Source organism: Vombatus ursinus, unplaced genomic scaffold (assembly GCF_900497805.2).
Source record: "Vombatus ursinus unplaced genomic scaffold, bare-nosed wombat genome assembly UNPS02014812.1, whole genome shotgun sequence".
NCBI lineage: Eukaryota > Metazoa > Chordata > Mammalia > Diprotodontia > Vombatidae > Vombatus > Vombatus ursinus.
In genome coordinates this window covers 73,393,971-73,412,789 of record NW_020954590.1, presented here as the reverse complement: position 1 = coordinate 73,412,789, position 18,819 = coordinate 73,393,971, and the positions used below count along the sequence as shown (strand labels likewise).

At 35.2% G+C, this 18,819-nt stretch overlaps 1 protein-coding gene across 2 annotated transcripts in view; it reads left to right on the top strand.

Annotated features, from left to right (window-relative positions):
• LOC114053915 (RB1-inducible coiled-coil protein 1) overlaps positions 1–18,819 on the top strand; it is an 86,869-nt gene that overhangs the window by 54,783 nt on the left and 13,267 nt on the right. For both annotated transcript variants that reach the window (XM_027877047.1, XM_027877046.1), the window contains exons 16-19: positions 4,515–4,680; positions 9,679–9,787; positions 9,921–10,161; positions 18,335–18,389. In XM_027877047.1, coding sequence (XP_027732848.1) covers positions 4,515–4,680; positions 9,679–9,787; positions 9,921–10,161; positions 18,335–18,389 — 571 coding nt within the window. The remainder of the gene's footprint in view (positions 1–4,514; positions 4,681–9,678; positions 9,788–9,920; positions 10,162–18,334; positions 18,390–18,819) is intronic.

Here is an 18,819-nt window from a genome sequence, read left to right as displayed (position 1 = left end):
GTTTCAACCAGTATATATTTACTGCTGTCTAGTCATTAAAGGAGTTTATAATTTTGAACAGTAATGCAATGACCGTTTAGGAAGTACCAGTAATAGTATCAGGGTCAGTTCTCAAGCTTCATGTAACAATAGTAATAGCTAATATTTATATAGTTATATTAAGATTTTCAAAGGGCTTTACATTACATAAGATTCATTATTGAATCTTTGACATGCAGCCTGCTGTTGTGTGACTCTTTTTGTTAAATATAATTTCATTTGTGAACCCAGTGTTTCACAGCTGTGTGTACCCCTAGATTATAGTATTGAGTTTTAGGATTCATCCTAAATATAGTATAAAGAGAGAATTTCTGGTGGTTATGTTATGAGGACTTTACCTGTGCAAGTTAGAAGTGCCGAAAACCTTAGGTCACTTAGACTATGGATTTTCCTTTTTTGTATGTTTTGTCTCTTATGTATACCAAATACAGTGTATATTTTTCTCAAATAACTATCAGCATAGTCCATTTAATATTGCCTTGACCAATATCATTTTGCAATAGTCATAAATAATTCTAATCATACCCTTTTATGATTTAACAATCCTTTTTTCTGTTCACAACCCTGTTTCCATGAAACCAACTATGTCTTGTAATGTTTTGCCTAATTTAGGGAACCAGTTAATGATGTTAGGCAAGACATGCCTTTACTTTGGAACTTTACTTTGAAATACCATTGTCGTATGACAGTCATGGTATAATTCTACTGTCAAAATCATAGCTATAAGAAATGTATGAAAAATTTACACCACATGTGTTCATTATTATATGTGTACGTATATAGATGTTTGTACTTAATAGAATTAATAAAGCATCTGTATATAAAGGAATTGTATAATACACAGTAGCAAATTAGCAGCTTCTCATGTCTTCAAAGCCATTTGTCTAAGGAATGTGTTTTTCATTTACCATTGTGTACAACTAATGTTGTTCCATGTTTGTTCACTTGTTTCTTCATTTTCTTTCATCCAGCATCTCACCAAAATTCAACCTATTTGTTTCTAAATGCCAAAACCTTACATCTGGTGTTAGAAAATAAGGTTTAAACAATCAAGGAAAATATCATCCTCTTTTTAAACATTGACGAAGTGGTTTGAGAAAAAAGTTGTTTTACTTTGCAGTCCAGTATGTCCTGTTCACAAATGCGTGCTCATTTTAAAATTTGTACCTCTAAGATATCGTATCGATCCTAAAAGTTATATTTCTGTTTTGAGTGTTGTTAATAAACCATAAAATTCACTTTTTTCTTGCAAACTTGTGAACTTGTGATTATAAAAGGCTAATTAGATTCTTCATTGTAATTTTATTTCAGGTTGAAACCTAATTTACCAAAGGAAAATATCTCCACTTTTTTTAAACTGAAAGTTAGTGGGGAAGATAACATTTGATATGCAGAATTTTCATTCATGTGTATAGAATTGATTCAAAATTTATAGCTAGGACTTAACCAATATATATTTGTGTCAGCATCTTTCAGAAATGAATTTTAGAAACCGTATTATTTAGGAAATTTTAAAATTATCATAGAAGATTAGAATTTTCTTTTTTTCTTTTTTTGTATCCCCAGTGCTTAATTAACAAAGTACCTGGTACATAGTACTCACATGATAAATTTTTATTGACTGAATAATAAAATATTTAGAGTAGAGCTATAGTTTAGTTTGTAACATATAGATAAAATAGTATTCAAAGTGAAAGCACTCTGAATTCCAGTTAGATTATGACAAGGGTCCTCAACCAGTAGGCTTTTAGCGTGTTACTTAAGATCTTAAAATTTTATATAGTTGATGTCTAAAAATAATGGCTCCCATTTTATATAATCTTTTAAGGTAATTTCCTCAACCACCATGTGGAGTATTATGCCTATCTTGTAGATGAAGAAACTCAAATTTACATAGAGTTAAATGAATACAAAATCATGCCTACTTCCACTGTACCACTTTGCCACTCTTGTCTCCAAGCAAATGCCATTTCCTTACCTTATTTTCCATATATCACTTGGATTGCCAGTGGGGAGGGAGAGCATAGTTAGTAGCGATAGTAGCAGTAGAGACTTTACTATTAGAATGTTACATTTTTTTCCTGCTTAGAAGCATTGCTAGAGCACCCCTACATGCCTTCCTTTCCCATTCTACCAGCCTCCCCCCACTCATGAAGTCTTCAGGGAAATAAAAAACAAGTCTTAAACAATTAAGAATCTGAACAGTGTAAAGGTACAGTTTGTGTGTTGTATACATTGCTTTTTAGCTCCAATCAGGTATTATGTACTAGTACAAAAATAGCCAAGGAGAAGTGGGTTTTTTGTTTTTGTTTCTTAGAACAGATTTTAAAAAATAACCTTAATCTTTCAAGACTTTTCAAAAGCCATTTGGTCATACTTCATTCCTGAACTTGATCCATCTTCATGTGAGTTGTTGGACCTGGCCATAGGCAAACCACAGTAGCATCAGTTTAAAAGAAATTTTCTAAATTGACATGGGAGATATTCAGTCAAGAGGCTTGAGTTTTGAGAGAGGGCTGTGGTATTTAGACAAAAACTAAAAGGTAGTTAGAAGCTATATAAAAATGCTGACTTCAAGGAATGTTATAACTGGAAGGGACTAAAGCCATTGGTCAAACCTTCTCCTTTTATAGTGGAGAAGCTGGGGGTTTGAAAGATTGAAGTGGAATTTTCCTAAGGAATGAAAGCAAAACCAGTGAAGGAGATTGTGAAAGTACACAACGTAGACTTGAATAGGCTAACCGAGGCTAAAAATAACCTATAACATAGGCTAAAATCATCTTGATCTTATTACAAACTAAATTAAATTATATCATGCATGGTTTGGTCCATTTTTTGGAGCTTACATGAAGCCACACTTTCATTCATAAATGATTTATCAAAAAGATTCTTCCACCCAACTTTATTAATTTGAAGGTAGTGTCTCTTCTGCCCCACTTTTCTCTAAAGGAAGGACATTGAAGTGTCAAGGGATTTTGATAGAATAGTAGTTCTTAACCAGGAATCTGGAATTGTTCTATAATTTTTTAATTGTTTAAATACAATTGATTTCCTTTGTAATGATGACATGTTTTATACTTTTAAAAACTTTCTGAAGATGCTTCTATAGGCCTCACATGTTTCCAAAGGGATCCATGATGCAAAAATTTGAAAAGGTTAAAAACCTTTGTGCAAGCAAGAGGTATTTGATGACTAGGTTTTTTGGCTTTTGAAAAGAGCATTCACTGAATATTTACTGATGCCTACTCTGTTCAAGACAGCGCTCTTATCTACTGAAGAGGATACAAAGAAGAAGATACTTGAATAACCAATTTTACTACAATAAATTTGAAAATATCCTTTTTTCCTATGGCTCTTAAAGTCTAGCTGCATGATTATGGGATCCTTGAATCTGATAGATCGAAGGGACCTCAGCACCCATCTAGTCCAGCCCATACAAGAAGGATATCCCACTGTCATCTCCAGGCTCTGCTTAAAATACCTCCAAGGAGGAAGCAAGCCATTCCACTTTGTGGCAATGTTAATTGTTAGAAAGTTTTGGGGGTTTTTTGTTTTTTCCCTTACATTAAGCCTGACTTGATCTGGAGTCAGTAAGACCTGAGTTCAAAACTGGCCTCAGATACTTATCTGCGTGAACTTGGGCAAGTCATTTACCTCTGCATCAGTTTGCTCATCTGTAAAATTGAGATAATGGCACCTACCTCCCAGGGTTTTTGGGAGGAAAAAGTTAAATAATATTTATAAGGCACTGTACAAACTTTAAATTATTATTTTTCCAGTGGTAAAATAGTGATAGTATGTTGAAAATAGACAATAAAAATAAGAAGCTTTTCTCTTGTGTCTAAAAGATATAGTGGAATTTGATCATGGGATCACTTATTGGTGAGGGCATTTTCTTGGATTAATATGATTACTTATCAGAGAGATCATGATGTTTCTGTTTGACTTAACCTCTAGGGCAGAACTCTAACAACAGTAGGTAGAAGTAGCAAGGAAGACAGATTTTGGCAAAACAAGAGTTCATATCATTAGAGCTTCCTTAAACTGGAATGGCTACTTTGTGAAGTAGTGAGTTCACTTTCACAGACGTCTTAAGGCATAGCCTGGATAATTACTAGCTGTGCATGTTCTAAAAAACATGTTTCAGAATGGAGAGTAACTTTGAAAGTTTTTTAGTCTGTCTTTCTGTGATTTGAATATGCCACAAACTGTACCCTCTTAGCTACGGTAATATTGCTGTATTACTCATATAATATCCTTGCAATTCCTTTTTTCTGTAACATAGAAAGCCAGACTTCATATAGATATGTTCTTACTCAGGCATTACTGGGTTTTAAGGGAAAAAGTTATCATATATTGTCACTCTTATTCTAAACCTATTGAGTTTCTAAGCTACATTAAGATCATTGAAGTATTTTAAGAAGTCACTTCATTAATTTAATAGCCTGTTTTCAATATTATATTCACTTTTTAAGTCCTCCCATTGAGCATACCAGTGAAGATTCGTCAAGTTTAGTTGCTGAACTTCAAGAAAAACTTCAGGAAGAAAAGGCCAAGTTTTTAGAGCAACTTGAAGAACAAGAAAAAAGAAAGAATGAAGAAGTGCAAAATGTTCGAACATCTTTGATTGCAGAACAACAGGTAAATTTGTCTTTCTTTTTTTGAGGATTTGCAGGGGGTAAACAGCAACAGGATTTGCTGTGTTTGTGTTGTGTGTAATGTGTAGTATTTGCCTGTGTAGCCTACATTATTAGCCTTGTCCTCTTAAGACTTGGAAATAATACATGGTAATATTCAAGAGGTCAAACTGAGGAAATCTTTACACTGTGTTAGGACAGTGATGCAAGAAGTTCCTGAAAGATCTGCTAGAATAACTGATTTCAATTTAGGAAATGATAGGACAATATCAGAAATCATGAACATGCCAAAAAGCATACTAATAATACTTAATTTGCTGGTGAGTAATTTTGTAGCTATAGTTTTCATTTAAATTGAACCTATTAGAATGTAATTGATCAGGATTAACTATTTATTGAGTACCCTCATGAGTATACCTGCATACTGAACACTGTCCTGGGCACGATGAAATTCTTTATGATCTTCCTGGAAATATGTCATATTTTGAGTATGGATTATTTCATTCTTTGTACGTGTATCCCCAGTGTCTAACAAAGTACCTAGCACATAGTAGTTCTTAATAGATAGTTGCTGACTCTTTGAGCCCTAATTAAAACATTAGCCTGGAGTTTCGCAATTCAGTAACTTACTTAAACTCTCTGGGTTTGGAAAAGATGGGTTTTGACTAAGTGATTTCTTAAGGTCCCAGCCAGTTCTAAAAATCTAAATTAGTGGGCAACTTTTCTTTTAAATTTCCACTACTTTTTATAAGTATTTTGGGGAGAGATTGAGGTGGGAGATGAAGTAAAGGTAAAGTGATATTTAACTTCACTCATAACTACAGTTATCCCTTCCACATTGTGGGGTTAGATGAGTGGTGCCCCCCACAATCTGGAAAATCCTCAGAAAATTTTTTGGCCCTCCCTTCATACCAGAGAAGAAATCTGACTTTTTTTTCTTTTTCTTTTATGGGGTGTTTACAGTGAGTACCACATTGTAAAGTTTGGGTGGGTTGACACAATACTATACATATATTTTATGCATTTTTGAATTTCTAAAATTTTTCTGTCTTCTGTTGGCCTTCACGTGTTGTCTGTGGCTTCTGCAAAACTTCCCCCCAAATTCCCATTTAATTTTTTATGCTGACCCGCAATATATTGAAACTACGACAGGGAAGGGGTGACTGTTCTTTACTTTGATAGAAAGTGCGCTGGATTTGCACCTTGCAGATCTAATTTTATGTCCTACAAATATGACTTACTGTGTAACAGTGACATGTACCAAAAGTTCCCAGGATTTTCTAAGCAAAGTGCTTAGTAAACTTTAAAGCACTATGTACATTTAAGCTATTGACTGTCTGAATTTGCATAAATGCAGTAGTCTTTATTATAACAATAATAACTAACATTTATATAGCACTTACTATATACCAGGCTCTATGCTAAGCACTTTAGTCATTCACCATTTTCATTCCCATATCAGATGTTTTAAACTTTCTTAAGGACAGACCTTTCCTGTTGGAAAAAAAAGTCTGATTTTTATAATTGGAATAGGACACTCACATTTGTATCATAATTTCCACAACTTTAGTAAGTTTCAGAAGGAAATTGGCATTTTTATTTGATGTTGATTTCCAAATAAGAAAACTCTCATGGATCTGGGATCTCATTGCTTTGGTTAATTCCTCCAGGAGTGCACATCATAGCCCATTCCATATTCTCCCATATCCCCCACAGGGGTTGGAGTCCATCCTTGTTGGAGGCCTTCCCTGCTTTCTTGTGCAGTGCTTGAACTATATATTTGTCATTCCTTTTCCTTACTATGTAATTAGCCCATCATCTGTTGCATTCATTTCCCTGATAATATCTTTATTTCTGTTCTTTGCAGTTTTTCAGTGGTTATAATTTGCAACCTGATTATACCCACAATGTGCATTTCCATTGCCCTCTGTAGTACTCATTTCCTGTCCTTCGAAGAATGGTGTTCCATAGCTTTCAGTCATGCATCAGTAAAATATTACTATTATTAAAGTGTACCTTTCTTTCTAAGAGAAGCTTGCAGCTTTCTGAAGACAATCCAGCTCACTCTCATTCTGAAACTCTAGGCGCAACTTGTCCATCTGTAAAATCTATCCCAGATGTATATATTATTTGACGATAAACATTCTTTGTCCAAATTTGATTTTTCCCGTGTTGATCATCAGGCCAAACTCTTTTGAGTAGTTATGAATCTTTTCGAGGACATTCTGCAATATCCCAAGGCATTATGGAACCAGTACACTGTTAGCTACGAACAAGAGTATCTGGAGTACCTTATTCTCCATAGGGAACCCCTTTACCGTTTGGACTCTGCATTGTATAACCTTCATCACAGTGGTGAAAATCTTGGGGAAGCATATATCTCCTTTTTTCATGCCTTGCTTTATATGAACAGAGGGCTATTAAATAGTGTCATTTCTATTGTTTTATCTTAGGAATCTTAAATGATTTTGATGTATGAGTGAGATATACTTTATTGGAAGAGAGCCTTTTGTTCTCAGATTTTTCATTTTTATTTTAATTTTTCATAATTATAAACAAGCATCTTGGAGCCTATACATCTTTCAGCTGCGAAATGGCAAAGATATGTTCTATTGTAGATTATTACTTATAAAAACCAGTTTGTTTTCTATTAATACCATCATTGAAGATGCCCTCAATTCATGTGTAGATGAGTCTTATAAGGATTTTATAGATATGTCAAAGTGAGGCGTATAGCTTGGTAGTTATTGATAGCTTAGTCACCTTTTCTTAGTATTAATGAAGTGTGATTTTTTTTTTTTTACAATGCTGTGAATTGACTCCTTAACGTCCTCACGGTTTGGTCATTTCCAGTATGGATTTTATCTATATGAATATGGTCCAATCCAACTGCTTTTCTCATCTATTTTTTTCTCTTTTTGCATTTTTTACATCCTGTGATAATTATTCTTGATGGTAGAAACAATTTTTAAAAATCTTTGTAGATCTTTCCCTTTTTCTTTCTGTTTGTTGTCTTTCCATTGTCATTCTTAAACACCCAGCAGATAACTTTGCTTACTATTTCAAGCTGTCTTTAAACTGCTTTTATGCTCCACTATTTTAGTATGAATGAATACAGATGCATGAAAAACATTTATCTAGCACTCTGTACTAATTGCTATACTAAGCACGAGGGACACAGTACCTGTCTTCCAGGAGCTTATATTCTAATAAGAGAGACAACATAGTGGTGGGCAGGGAAGGGAATTATTGTCTGGGAAGTTGCAGAGATAGTGAGTGGAACAACAGGGCGTTCCATTGACAGGCCTTTTCCTAAGGCAATGGTTCTGTGGATCTGATGATAGGAGTAAGAAATGAAAGGGTAGCAGGCATGTGGTTATTGTGACAGGGCAGAATATGGCCACATGAAGAGGAGGAAGCTTGGTTCCCAGGAGTGCCAAGGAGAGTAAACTGTTAACGCAGATGATCATTCATTATCCTATTTTGCAACATTTTATAAGTGAGTTTATAATCTAAATTAGTATTTCTTTGGCCACCATTTCTCTGTTTTTAGCAAGTTAAGTCAAATATTTACCAAGTAAGGTGCTTTTTAGGTTCTTTTTGTTTCCTTGTTATTTCAGTTGATTTAAAGATTGAACTTAGGTAAACAATTATTATGGTTAATGTCAGTGTAGTAAGTCTTCTACTTGTTATTAAATATTATTATATTATTAATTATGATATTATTGTATAATTTAATTATAATTACTTGTTCAAATATTTCAATATTGTATTGTTTCAATTATATGACCTTTTTTTTTCTTATTCTTCCAGCATTTTGTTAATTGTGATCTTGGTTCTGACAAGTCAGTGACCTAACTGTATACAAACGGGCTGATTCAGAGATGTCTCCCACATCAGTTAAATTTTTCTTGTGTGCTAAAATATAATCAGTTTCATTTTTGAGATGTTATATGGTGCTCACCATGTCCAGTGCCTACTAATTATTTTCTTGAAGTAATATTCATGATCTTGAAGCTTCTCTTTACTTTTAGATCTTCTTCCTCACCTATGTTCTTTTACCATCTTGACCTGTTGCCACATTTGTATTGAAATCACTGTCAATATATGTTGATTTAATTTGGAGCTTCTTATTGAGTTGTTGATAGTATTTTTCTTTACATCCTCTATAACTAATCGTGGTGCTTAAGCTGCATTTATTTTCATTGTATTTTTTTTTTTTTGCAAATATTCATAAACACTATAATGTGAGATGACCAAATTCCATATAAAGTGAGATGGTTTTTATTGCCTTTGGTTAAATGGCAAATCTAAATCTTCTAACTCTTCTCTGCTTCTTCAAAGAATTCCCTGTTAGCAATCTTTCTATTTTTCTTATTTTGTTTTATGTCCCGTCACAAGATTGATATGGTTCAATTCCTCTATATTTCTGTGCATTTGCATGTCATAGAACATAGATCTCACATTTAAAATACCAACAACGGATCTAAAAACCATAAACCATCTTAAAAACTTTATGATTCTAAGCATCCTTTTCTCCTCCACAAAGTCCTATTTTTATGCCTCAACTTGACACGTAGATGATGCTTGATTCTTGAAGACTATGTCAGTGGACCATAAACTCTGACATTCAGCAAGCTCTGATTTGCTGAAAAAGTTTTCAGCGTGGCCACAGCAGCAAACTTGAGTCTGCTTTCTGAGAACCAAAATAGGTCAGTATGTAGAGGCTTATCACTGATAGGTAGGCTAGCCAATGCCCACTTCTGCTTCTTCAGTGATGGTAGCACAATTGTGGAAAAGAGGACAGAGGATGCCAGGAATTATCAAATATTTTGAAGTATAATTAACAACAAATTTAAGACACCATTGGATTAAGTTTCTCTCATTTATTTTTCTGGGCACTTTTTTGTAAAGATAATTTGCAACTTTTAAAAAAATTTATGTTGTTTTCTGTCTTTGTGTCTAGACTTAATTTCAAGTCATCATTTTTTTCTAATCCTAGACTAATTTTAACACTGTTCTAACAAGAGAAAAAATGAAGAAAGAAAATATAATAAATGATCTTAGTGACAAATTGAAAAATACAATGCAACAACAAGAACGAGATAAAGGTTAGTTACAGTTATTCTAATAGAATATTTCAGATCACTTCTATAGTGATCTTTTGGTTAAATTTTTTTAAATTTTTTTGAAATGCAGTAAGTGTTAGTTTATTGATTGATTGTTTTTATTCTTTATATTCAGATTTAATTGAATCCCTTTCTGAAGATCGGGCTCGTTTACTTGAGGAGAAGAAAAAACTTGAAGAAGAAGTAAATAAATTGCGTAGTAGCAGTTTTGTTCCTCCACCATATTTAGCTACAGCCCCTGAACTTTGTGGTGCATGTGCACCTGAACTCCCTGGTGAAACAGACAGATTAGCCTCAGAAATAACTGATGAAGGAAGAACAGATTCAGCAATGGAAACAAGCATGATGTCTGTACAGTGAGTATTCGTGTGTGTGTGTGTGTGTGTGTGTGTGTGTGTGTGTGTGTCCTCCAACACAGCTAAACTCTTTCTTGTCTACCAACCAAGTCTTTGCAGACAGTTATCTTAGGGCACAGAGCATAACAAGGAGAGAACTTTGGAAGTTATAAAGAAAAGAAGGCCATATTTTAGCTAATGATACTGGCAGGATACAATGAAGCTTTCAAAAATAATTACAAGCCCAGTGTAGTTGAATGTTTTGGTGGCTTGTTTCAGTCCAGGAGACACAAAGCAGTTAATGTTAACACAATAAGACACACTTTATAGAGTTAACTAGGACTGGAGATATTACTTAATATTAAGTTATTCTCTCTTGGCTTTCATTTATTCATCATTATACTGTACACAAAGCATGTTTAAGCTGTAAAAGCTTGTGGTTTTTTTTTTTTTTAATAGTTGAAGGTTATGGTAATTTATTTATTTATTTATTTATTTTTGTTTTCAACATTTATTTCCACAAGATTTTGAGTTCCAAATTTTCACCCCATCTCGCCCCTCCCCCACCCCAAGATGGCATGCATTCTAAATACCCCTTCCCCTAGTCTGCCTTCCCTTCTATCTCTTCCCCCCTTCTCTTATCCCCTTCCCCTTCAGTTTTCCTGTAGAGCAGGATGGATTTCTGTACCCCATTTCCTGTATTTCTTATTTCCCAGTTGCATGTGAAGACATTTTTTTTAAACATGTTTTTAAAACTTTGGGTTCCAAATTTTCTCCCTTCCTCCCTCCCCACCTACCCTCATTGATAAGGCAAGCAACTCAGTATAGGTTATATATGTGCAGTTATGCAGAACACTTCCATAGTGGACATGCTGTGAACAACTAACTCTATTTCCCTTAATCCTATCCCACCCCCCATTTATTCTATTCTTTCTTTTGACCCTGTCCCTCCTCAGAAGTATTAGCTTCTGATTACTCCCTTTCCCAGTCTGCCCTCCTCTGTATCATTCCTCTACTCTCTTGTCCCCTTCCCCCCCATTTTCCTGTAGGGTAAGACAGATTTCCACACCCAATTGAGTGTGTATGTTATTCCCTCCTTAAGTCAAATCCTATGAGAATAAGATTCACTCATTCCCTCTTACCTTCCCCTGTTTCCCCTCTGCTGTAAGAGCCTTTTCTTTTCTGGTTTTTTTTTTGTGTGTGGGATAATTTACCCCATTCTACCTCTCCCTTTCTCCTTCTCCTAGTACATTCCTCTCTCACCCCTTAATTTTATTCTCCAGATATGACCCCTTCATTTTCAACTCACACTGTGCCCTCTATCTATCTATACCTCTATATACATACATATAATTTTTTCGCCTCCAACTACCCTAATACTGACAAAGGTCTCATGAGTTACAAATATCATCTTTCCACGCAGGAACATAAACAGTTCAATGTTAATAAGTCTCTTACGATTTTCTCTTTCCTGTTCACCTCTTCATGTTCCACTCGAGTCTTGTATTTGAAAATCAGATTTTCTATTCAACTCTGGTCTTTTCATCAAGAATGCTTGAAAGTCCTCTATTTCACTGAATGACCATTTTTTCCCCTGCGTACTCAGTTTTGCTGGGTAGGTGATTGTTGGTTGTAATCCTGTCTGCTTTGCTCTCCGGAATATTATATTCCATGCCCTGAGGTCCCTTAATGTAGAAGCAGCTAAATCATGTGTTATTCTGATTGTGTTTCCACAGTACTTGAATTGTTTCTTTCTGGCTGCTTGTAATATTTTCTCCTTACGCTGGGAACTCTGGAATTTGGCTACAATATTCCTAGGAGTTTTCCTTTGGGGATCTCTTTCAGGAGGAGATCTGTGGATTCTTTCAATTTCTATTTTGCCCTCTGGTTCTAAATATCAGGATAGTTTTCCTTGATAATTTCTTGAAAGATGATGTCTAGGCTCTTTTTTTGATCGTGGCTTTCAGATAGTCCAGTAATTTTTAAATTCTCTCTCCTGGATCTATTTTCCGATAAGTTGTTTTTCCAGTGAGATATTTCCCATTGTTTTCTAATTTTTCATTCTTTTGGATTTGTTTTACAGTGTCTGGATTTCTCATAAAGTCACTAGCTTTCAGTTGCTCTATTCTAATTTTTAAGGAAGTATTTTCTTCAGTAATCTTTTGGACTTCCTTTTCCATTTGGCCAATTTTGCTTTTTAGGGCATTCTTCTCCTCATTGGCTTTTTGGACCTCTTTTGCCATTTTAGGCTATTTTTTAAGGTGTTATTCTCTTCAGTATTTTTTTGGGTCTCCTTAGCAAGCTGTTGACTTGTTTTTCATGATTTTCTTGCATCACTCTCAGTTTTTCTTCTACTTCTCTTACTTGCTTCTCAAAATCCCTTTTGAGTTCTTCCAAGGCCTGGGACTGATTCATATTTTTCTTGGAGGCTTTGAATGTAGGAGCTTTGGCTTTGTTGTCTTCTTCTGGTTGTATGTTTTGACCTTCTTTGTCACCAGAGTAAGATAATATAGTCTGACTCTTTTTGCACTGCTTACTCACAATCCCGGCCAATTACTTGAGGTTTAAACTCTTCGTTAAGGTAAAAGTCTGCTTCCAATGTGAAGAGTGTACTGTCCCAAGCTTTGGGGGTTTGTACAGCTATTTTCAGAGGTACTTCTAGGGACCTGTAAATTTTCATTTCTTCCAAGGTGGTATGATAAGGGGCGAGGTGTTTTCTTTCCACCACCACAAGCTCCACCGCACCAGCGTTCCTCCTCACCCCAGGACTGCCCCTCAGAATTGTGACCCAGATCGAAGCACTGGTAAAGCAAGAGATTCCTGCCTCAACACTGGCAAAGAGATCCCTGCAATCCCTCTCTGATCAGCCACTCAATTTCCCCTTAGTCTGTGGGCCAAAAGCTCAGGAAAAAGCTGTGGCCCCAGGCTGCTCTTGAGACTTGCAGCTGAGACCTAGCTCCTCTCTCACCACAGTCATAGACTTTTCCCACTGACTTTCTAAATTGTCTTTGGGGTTCGTGGGTTGAGAGGTCTGGAAACCACCACAGCTGCCCGCGATTCAGTACTCTGAGGCCTGCTCCAGGGTCACTGCGGCCTGCGCGTCCACACCACAGTGCGCTCCTCTCCCTGCCTGGCGCGATATATCTTTCCAGGCTGTCTTTGGCTGGAAATTTGTTTCACTCTCTCTTTTTGCAGGTTCTGCTGCTTTAGAATTTGTTTAGAGCCTTTTTTTTAGGAATTTGGAGGGCTTTGGGAGAGAGCTCAAGACAGTCAGTGCTTTCCCTCCACCATCTTGGCTCCGCCCCTAATTCTTCCTAAAAGCTTGTTCTTAAAGGAAATTTTTAAAAGGACATAGTTGTGTAAAGCAAAGAGCCCTTCTGTTATGTGAAAATAGTAACACATTATTTATATGGTTCTCAAAAGATTACAAAGCCCTTTACTCATAACAGCTTTGTTAGGTAATAATCCAGCTATTATTATCCCTATTTTAAAGATGAAAAATCCAAAGCTCAAAGAAGTTGAGTGACTAGATTTTCTTTAGACAACTGAAGGCTGTGTTCTCAGCATCTCTATTGATATTAATCCTATGTTACAGCTATTTTCTGTTCTGTCAGGTTTGGTACACAATTTTTGTCTCTCTCACTTTTCAGTTTAAATCACATTTGTTTAAATTTGCAAGAATTCAGACAAAACTCTTTTTGCCACCTCTGATATAGTGTGTTCCAGCCCTGGCAAAAAGCCTGTTTTACCTACTATTCAATTGACAGTCCAGAAATACAAATCCTGTTCTCAGATATCATTCTCTTAATCAGTTGTTCACTTCTGAAATTTTCCTCTCTCAAAGCATCCATACCTGTCTTCATAAACAGAGGTGATGAAAATTTCCCCTTCATCTCTAAGGTCTTCATTTTCTTGATTAGATCTTTTATTTATAAGTGGTGCTTTCTGGGTTTCTGATAGCAGTATATAAAGTTTTTCCCAATTAATTACCTAAAAAGCCTAGTAGACATATGTTGGGAGATTTCTCACTTTGTCTGGGATCTTTAGCCCAAGAAGACAGCAGATGTCATTATTAATGGTAGCTAAATAAATTGACATCTCCTTATCCTTTGGTAGGAAGTTTGTCTGGGTTATGGTTCTGCATCTGTTGTTAAGGATTATTCAGAGATCAGACAAGGGCTCAAAGAAACAGTCCTTTTACTAAAAAGCATGTTCCAGTACCCTCAGGAAAAATAGTTCTCAAGGAAGTTAAAAACAGTTCAGAAAGATAAAAACAGATAAAAGATATCTTTCAAGTAGGTTAAAAGCATTGGCAAGATTCCCTGGGTTTCAGGAGCTCTGCCAAAGTCTTAAAAACTGCCTTTATATACTTGTCCAAAACACTGAGGTCAGTCTGCCTAGGTTCATGGTTAACCAAGAGTGTCCAAGGTCTGCAATACAACTTCCTTTCTTGAAATTATGTTCCCTGGTGGTGTGGGAACTTGAGCTTGCCTCATACCTCTCCAGTTGTACCAGTATCCTGGTCCACAATGGAGTCTATATTCACGACATCACTTCCCTTCTTTTTTAGACTCTTACTGCATGGAAAATGTCTTTTCTGACAGCATCTGTGGATACACATTATAAATGTTTGGAAGATAACACAGCTGCTTACTCTTAAAAAGATCAAGGTCTCCCTTCACAGGTCTATTCTTGAGCTTCAAGAATTCAGTGATCTTCTTTCTTCCTTTACCACTTGCATTACATTGTTGTATCTTCCATCCTCACACAAGTTGAACTTTCTGTCTTATCTTCAGATCCTTTTGTTGTTGTTGCTTTTACCCTTCCACAAGAAAGATTCATTCTGCATGATGACTTGGAGAGTAAAAAGGTATTCCTTAGAGCTGTTACCTTCTCTTCTTGAATGGGGGCTAACCTATACTTAGAGCAGGGTTTCTTAGCCTTGGGTCTGTGAACTTTTTTCTTTCTTTTTTTTAAAAAATATTATGATAATTGTACAATGTAATTAGTTTCCTTTTATTTTTTAACTTTATGCTTATGTATTTTACAATATTATGAGAAGGGATTCATAGGCTTTACCAGAATACCTAGGGAGTCTGTGACACACAAAAAAGGTTAAGAATCCTCTAACCAGAGCCTAGATACTAGCAGGTATTTGGCGGTAGCAAAAAAATAAATATAACAATATACAAAACACTGCAAAACTTTCTCGGCCGTCCGTGCTTGTTTGATTTAGAATCAGAAGAAATCTTGGTTGGCAAACGACAATATTCATTAGTTGTAGGACTTTGGGCATGTTATTCTTAATGTTTCTTCATCTATAAAATAGAATAATAATATCTATTATCTCACAGATTTGTTGTAAATGCCAAATGAGGTAATGTATGAAAATGTTTAAAAATTCTTCAAGTGCTAGATAAATGTTGTCATGATTATTATCTCAGTTCTCTGTCATTCTTTTTGGTGACTCTTGTTGCCAGCATCATTTCCAAACAGCTTTGGTAAGCTGCCTTTCAGTATACTTTCAGGACCCTAAATAAAGCCTTTTTTTGTTCATAGTGCCTTTCTGCCATTTTTCCTTTGATGACGCTAGCTTGCTCAGTGCCTTTCATGTGCAATTAATAGCTTCCTGCCAAAGGCTCAAAATATGCAACATAATGAGAGCACAGACAGATGTGCCAAAATTGGTTTTCTTGTGCTTGTTAATCATTATTTCGTGTATTTGGTTCTTTTATCTTTTAATAATTTTTGGCAAATCTTTTGGGTTACTGGTTTTCAAGTTATTCTTTATAGCACTCTGTGTTTCTTATGCCATGGGTACAGGACTTTCACTATTCTAGTTGTTCTCCTTTGGATACTCCGCAGATTATTCATGTCTTTCTCCAGCCATGGTGTCAAGCCCAGTACTCCATGCTCCAATTGAGGTCTAACAAAATACAGAAGGACAGTCATTCCCTTATTGCTTCTCAATCCAGATCAGGATCACATTCACTATTTTGGCTGTACTGAAAACTGCTGACCCACTGAGCTTGCCACACTTGAATACTTTCAGTTCTTTTTCAGACAATACTGATGACTCCTAATCCTCTTTTTTGTACCTGTGAAGTTGATTTTTTTTTTAACAAATAAAAGACTTTATTGAATTTTCATCTTATTAGATTCAGTGCAAAACCCTAGCCTGTCAGAATCATTTTGGATCCTAAACTGTATATCTCAGTATGTTAGCTTTCCCTCCTAACTTAATGTTCAGTCTGTAAATTTGATGAGCATGCCTTCTCTGCCTTTATCCAAGTTGTTAATAAAAACAGTAAAGATGGTCAGTCAGCTAGCATTTATTAAGTACCTCCTATGTGCCAAGTACTGTGCCAAGCGCCTAGGATACAAATAAAGGCAAAAGACAGTCCATGCTCAAGGAGCTCACAGTATAATGGGGGAGACAAATGTTAACAGCTATAGATAAACACGATATAGATAGAGTAAATTGATTTAGTCTCAGAGGGAAGGCACCAAGGTTAAGGAGGACTAGGAAAGGCTCCTTGCAGTAGGTATGACTTTAGTTGAGACTTGAAGGAAGCAAAGGAAGCCAAGAAGTAATGACAAGAAGGGAGAGAATTTTAGGCATAAACCCTCTTTGGTATTCAAAGCACTTCATTATCTAGCGTCCCCCGAATGCCACCTTTACACTCTGATCAGAAGACACTGGCCTTCTTGCTTCATCTCCTTAATCTGTAGGTTTTTACAGGTTGTCTCTGAGGCCTGGAATGCTCTCCTTCCTCATGTCTTCCCCTCTGACTTCTTTCAAATCCCCGCTGAAATCCTATCTTTTACTGGAAGTCTTTCTTAATCCCCCTTAATTCTACTGCCTGCCCTTTGTTGATTATTTCTAATTTAAAAGGAGTTTCTTTAAAAAACAGGGACTGTCTTTTTTTTTTCCCTTCTTTGTATCCTCAGTATTAACATTTTAACTGCTTAAAAAATGTTTATTGACTAACTGATTTGTATCCCTAGTGCCTAGCACATAGTAGGAGCTTAATATTTGTTGATTAATTGATTTACTTTATCACATTCTTCATTAACATCTTGTTAAATTAGATTTTAAACAAGAAGGGATTCTAGAAGCCACCTATTCCATTTCAGAAGAATTGAAACCTCAAAGGATTAAATGACATGCCAATAGGCAGATTTGAGTGCAAGAAATATATTTAGTCGTTCATGAATTGATAAAGCCATGCGAACTCTTTGTGATAACCAGTCATCTTTCTAGATAGTCATCAGCCATCTCTTTATTGCTCTGTTCATTTGTTTCTTCTTCTTTTTTTTAATGAATGTTTAATTAAATAATTTATTTATTTATTTGGCTAGGCAGTTAAGTGACTTGCCTTGGGTCACACAGCTAGTGAGTGTTTTGTGTCTGAGGCCAGATTTGAACTCAGGTCCTCCTGAGTCCAGGTCCAGTGCTTTATCCACTGTGCCACCTAGCTGCCCCTCATTTGTTTCTTCTCATGAAAGCTTCGATGGGTATTCTTGCTTAGCTCACCTGCTAACCATCATCCAGCTAGCACTGTCACTGACCCAGTCACACTAGGGAAATATACATGTATTCATACATACACATACACATGCACATACACATCTTTCTATGTATATACATAGAGATCACTAGAATGCTACAATTGTTAAAACTTACTTGAATTCATACTAGTGCTTTATACACCAGACATGTTCATTCAAAAGGAACAAAAAGAAAATTAAGGTGAGATAAATGCTATCAAGGTATTTAACTAATATTAAGATCTAGCCCCTTAAATTTCTGGAGGAAATAGTCTTCATTTTGTCATTAAATTTTAAGCTGTAAATATAGGTAGCATATTCCCATAACAGGATATATGATAGTGAAAGTAAACATTCCAAATGTAATAACAAATTCATGATTAGTTGATCACTGCATAAGTTTATCATGAGCACCAAAACACTCTTCAGGATATGGGAAAGTATTTAATATCCTTGTTCTTCTCCACTTGCATCTTGAGTTTAAGTGGCAAATCTTAAGATCTTCTGAGTTTTTAATTTAAAAATCTTCTTTTGAAAGTTGATATATTAAGAAAATAAAAGAATTTTAGAGATGGCAGTTGAAGATAGCACTTAACTCTAAAACAGTAGTTATTTCTTCATAAATTCTCTTTTTTTCCCTTAGTGAAAACATTCACATGTTGTCTGAAGAAAAACAAAGGATAATGTTGTTAGAAAGAGTAAGTAACTTTTTTTTTAATTCTTAAACTCATTATGTTCACTTTGAGATGTACTTGGGTATTCCTTAACAGGTTTTATTCCATGAATACATTTTCATTTTAAAGAATCTATCCATATTATTTGCATTTATAACAGTTTGAGGAATCCAGTCTTTTTATTAAAAAGAATAAAGGACTTAGTGACTCAGATAATCTTTATGATTTTGAATACCAGTTAATGAAGGTGCATATCAGAGAACAAGATCTGAAATCTTTACACATTTCTTACTTAGTGGCAGTCCTCTTAACAGTTTTAGGAAATAGAACAAACACTACATATTTTTTTAAATGTTAAATTATATTTATCTTAGTTGGACTAAAAATATAAAAAGAGAAGAGCAGTAACATTTCTGATAACACAATTATACAATTAATGCTTCTCAAATGGGAA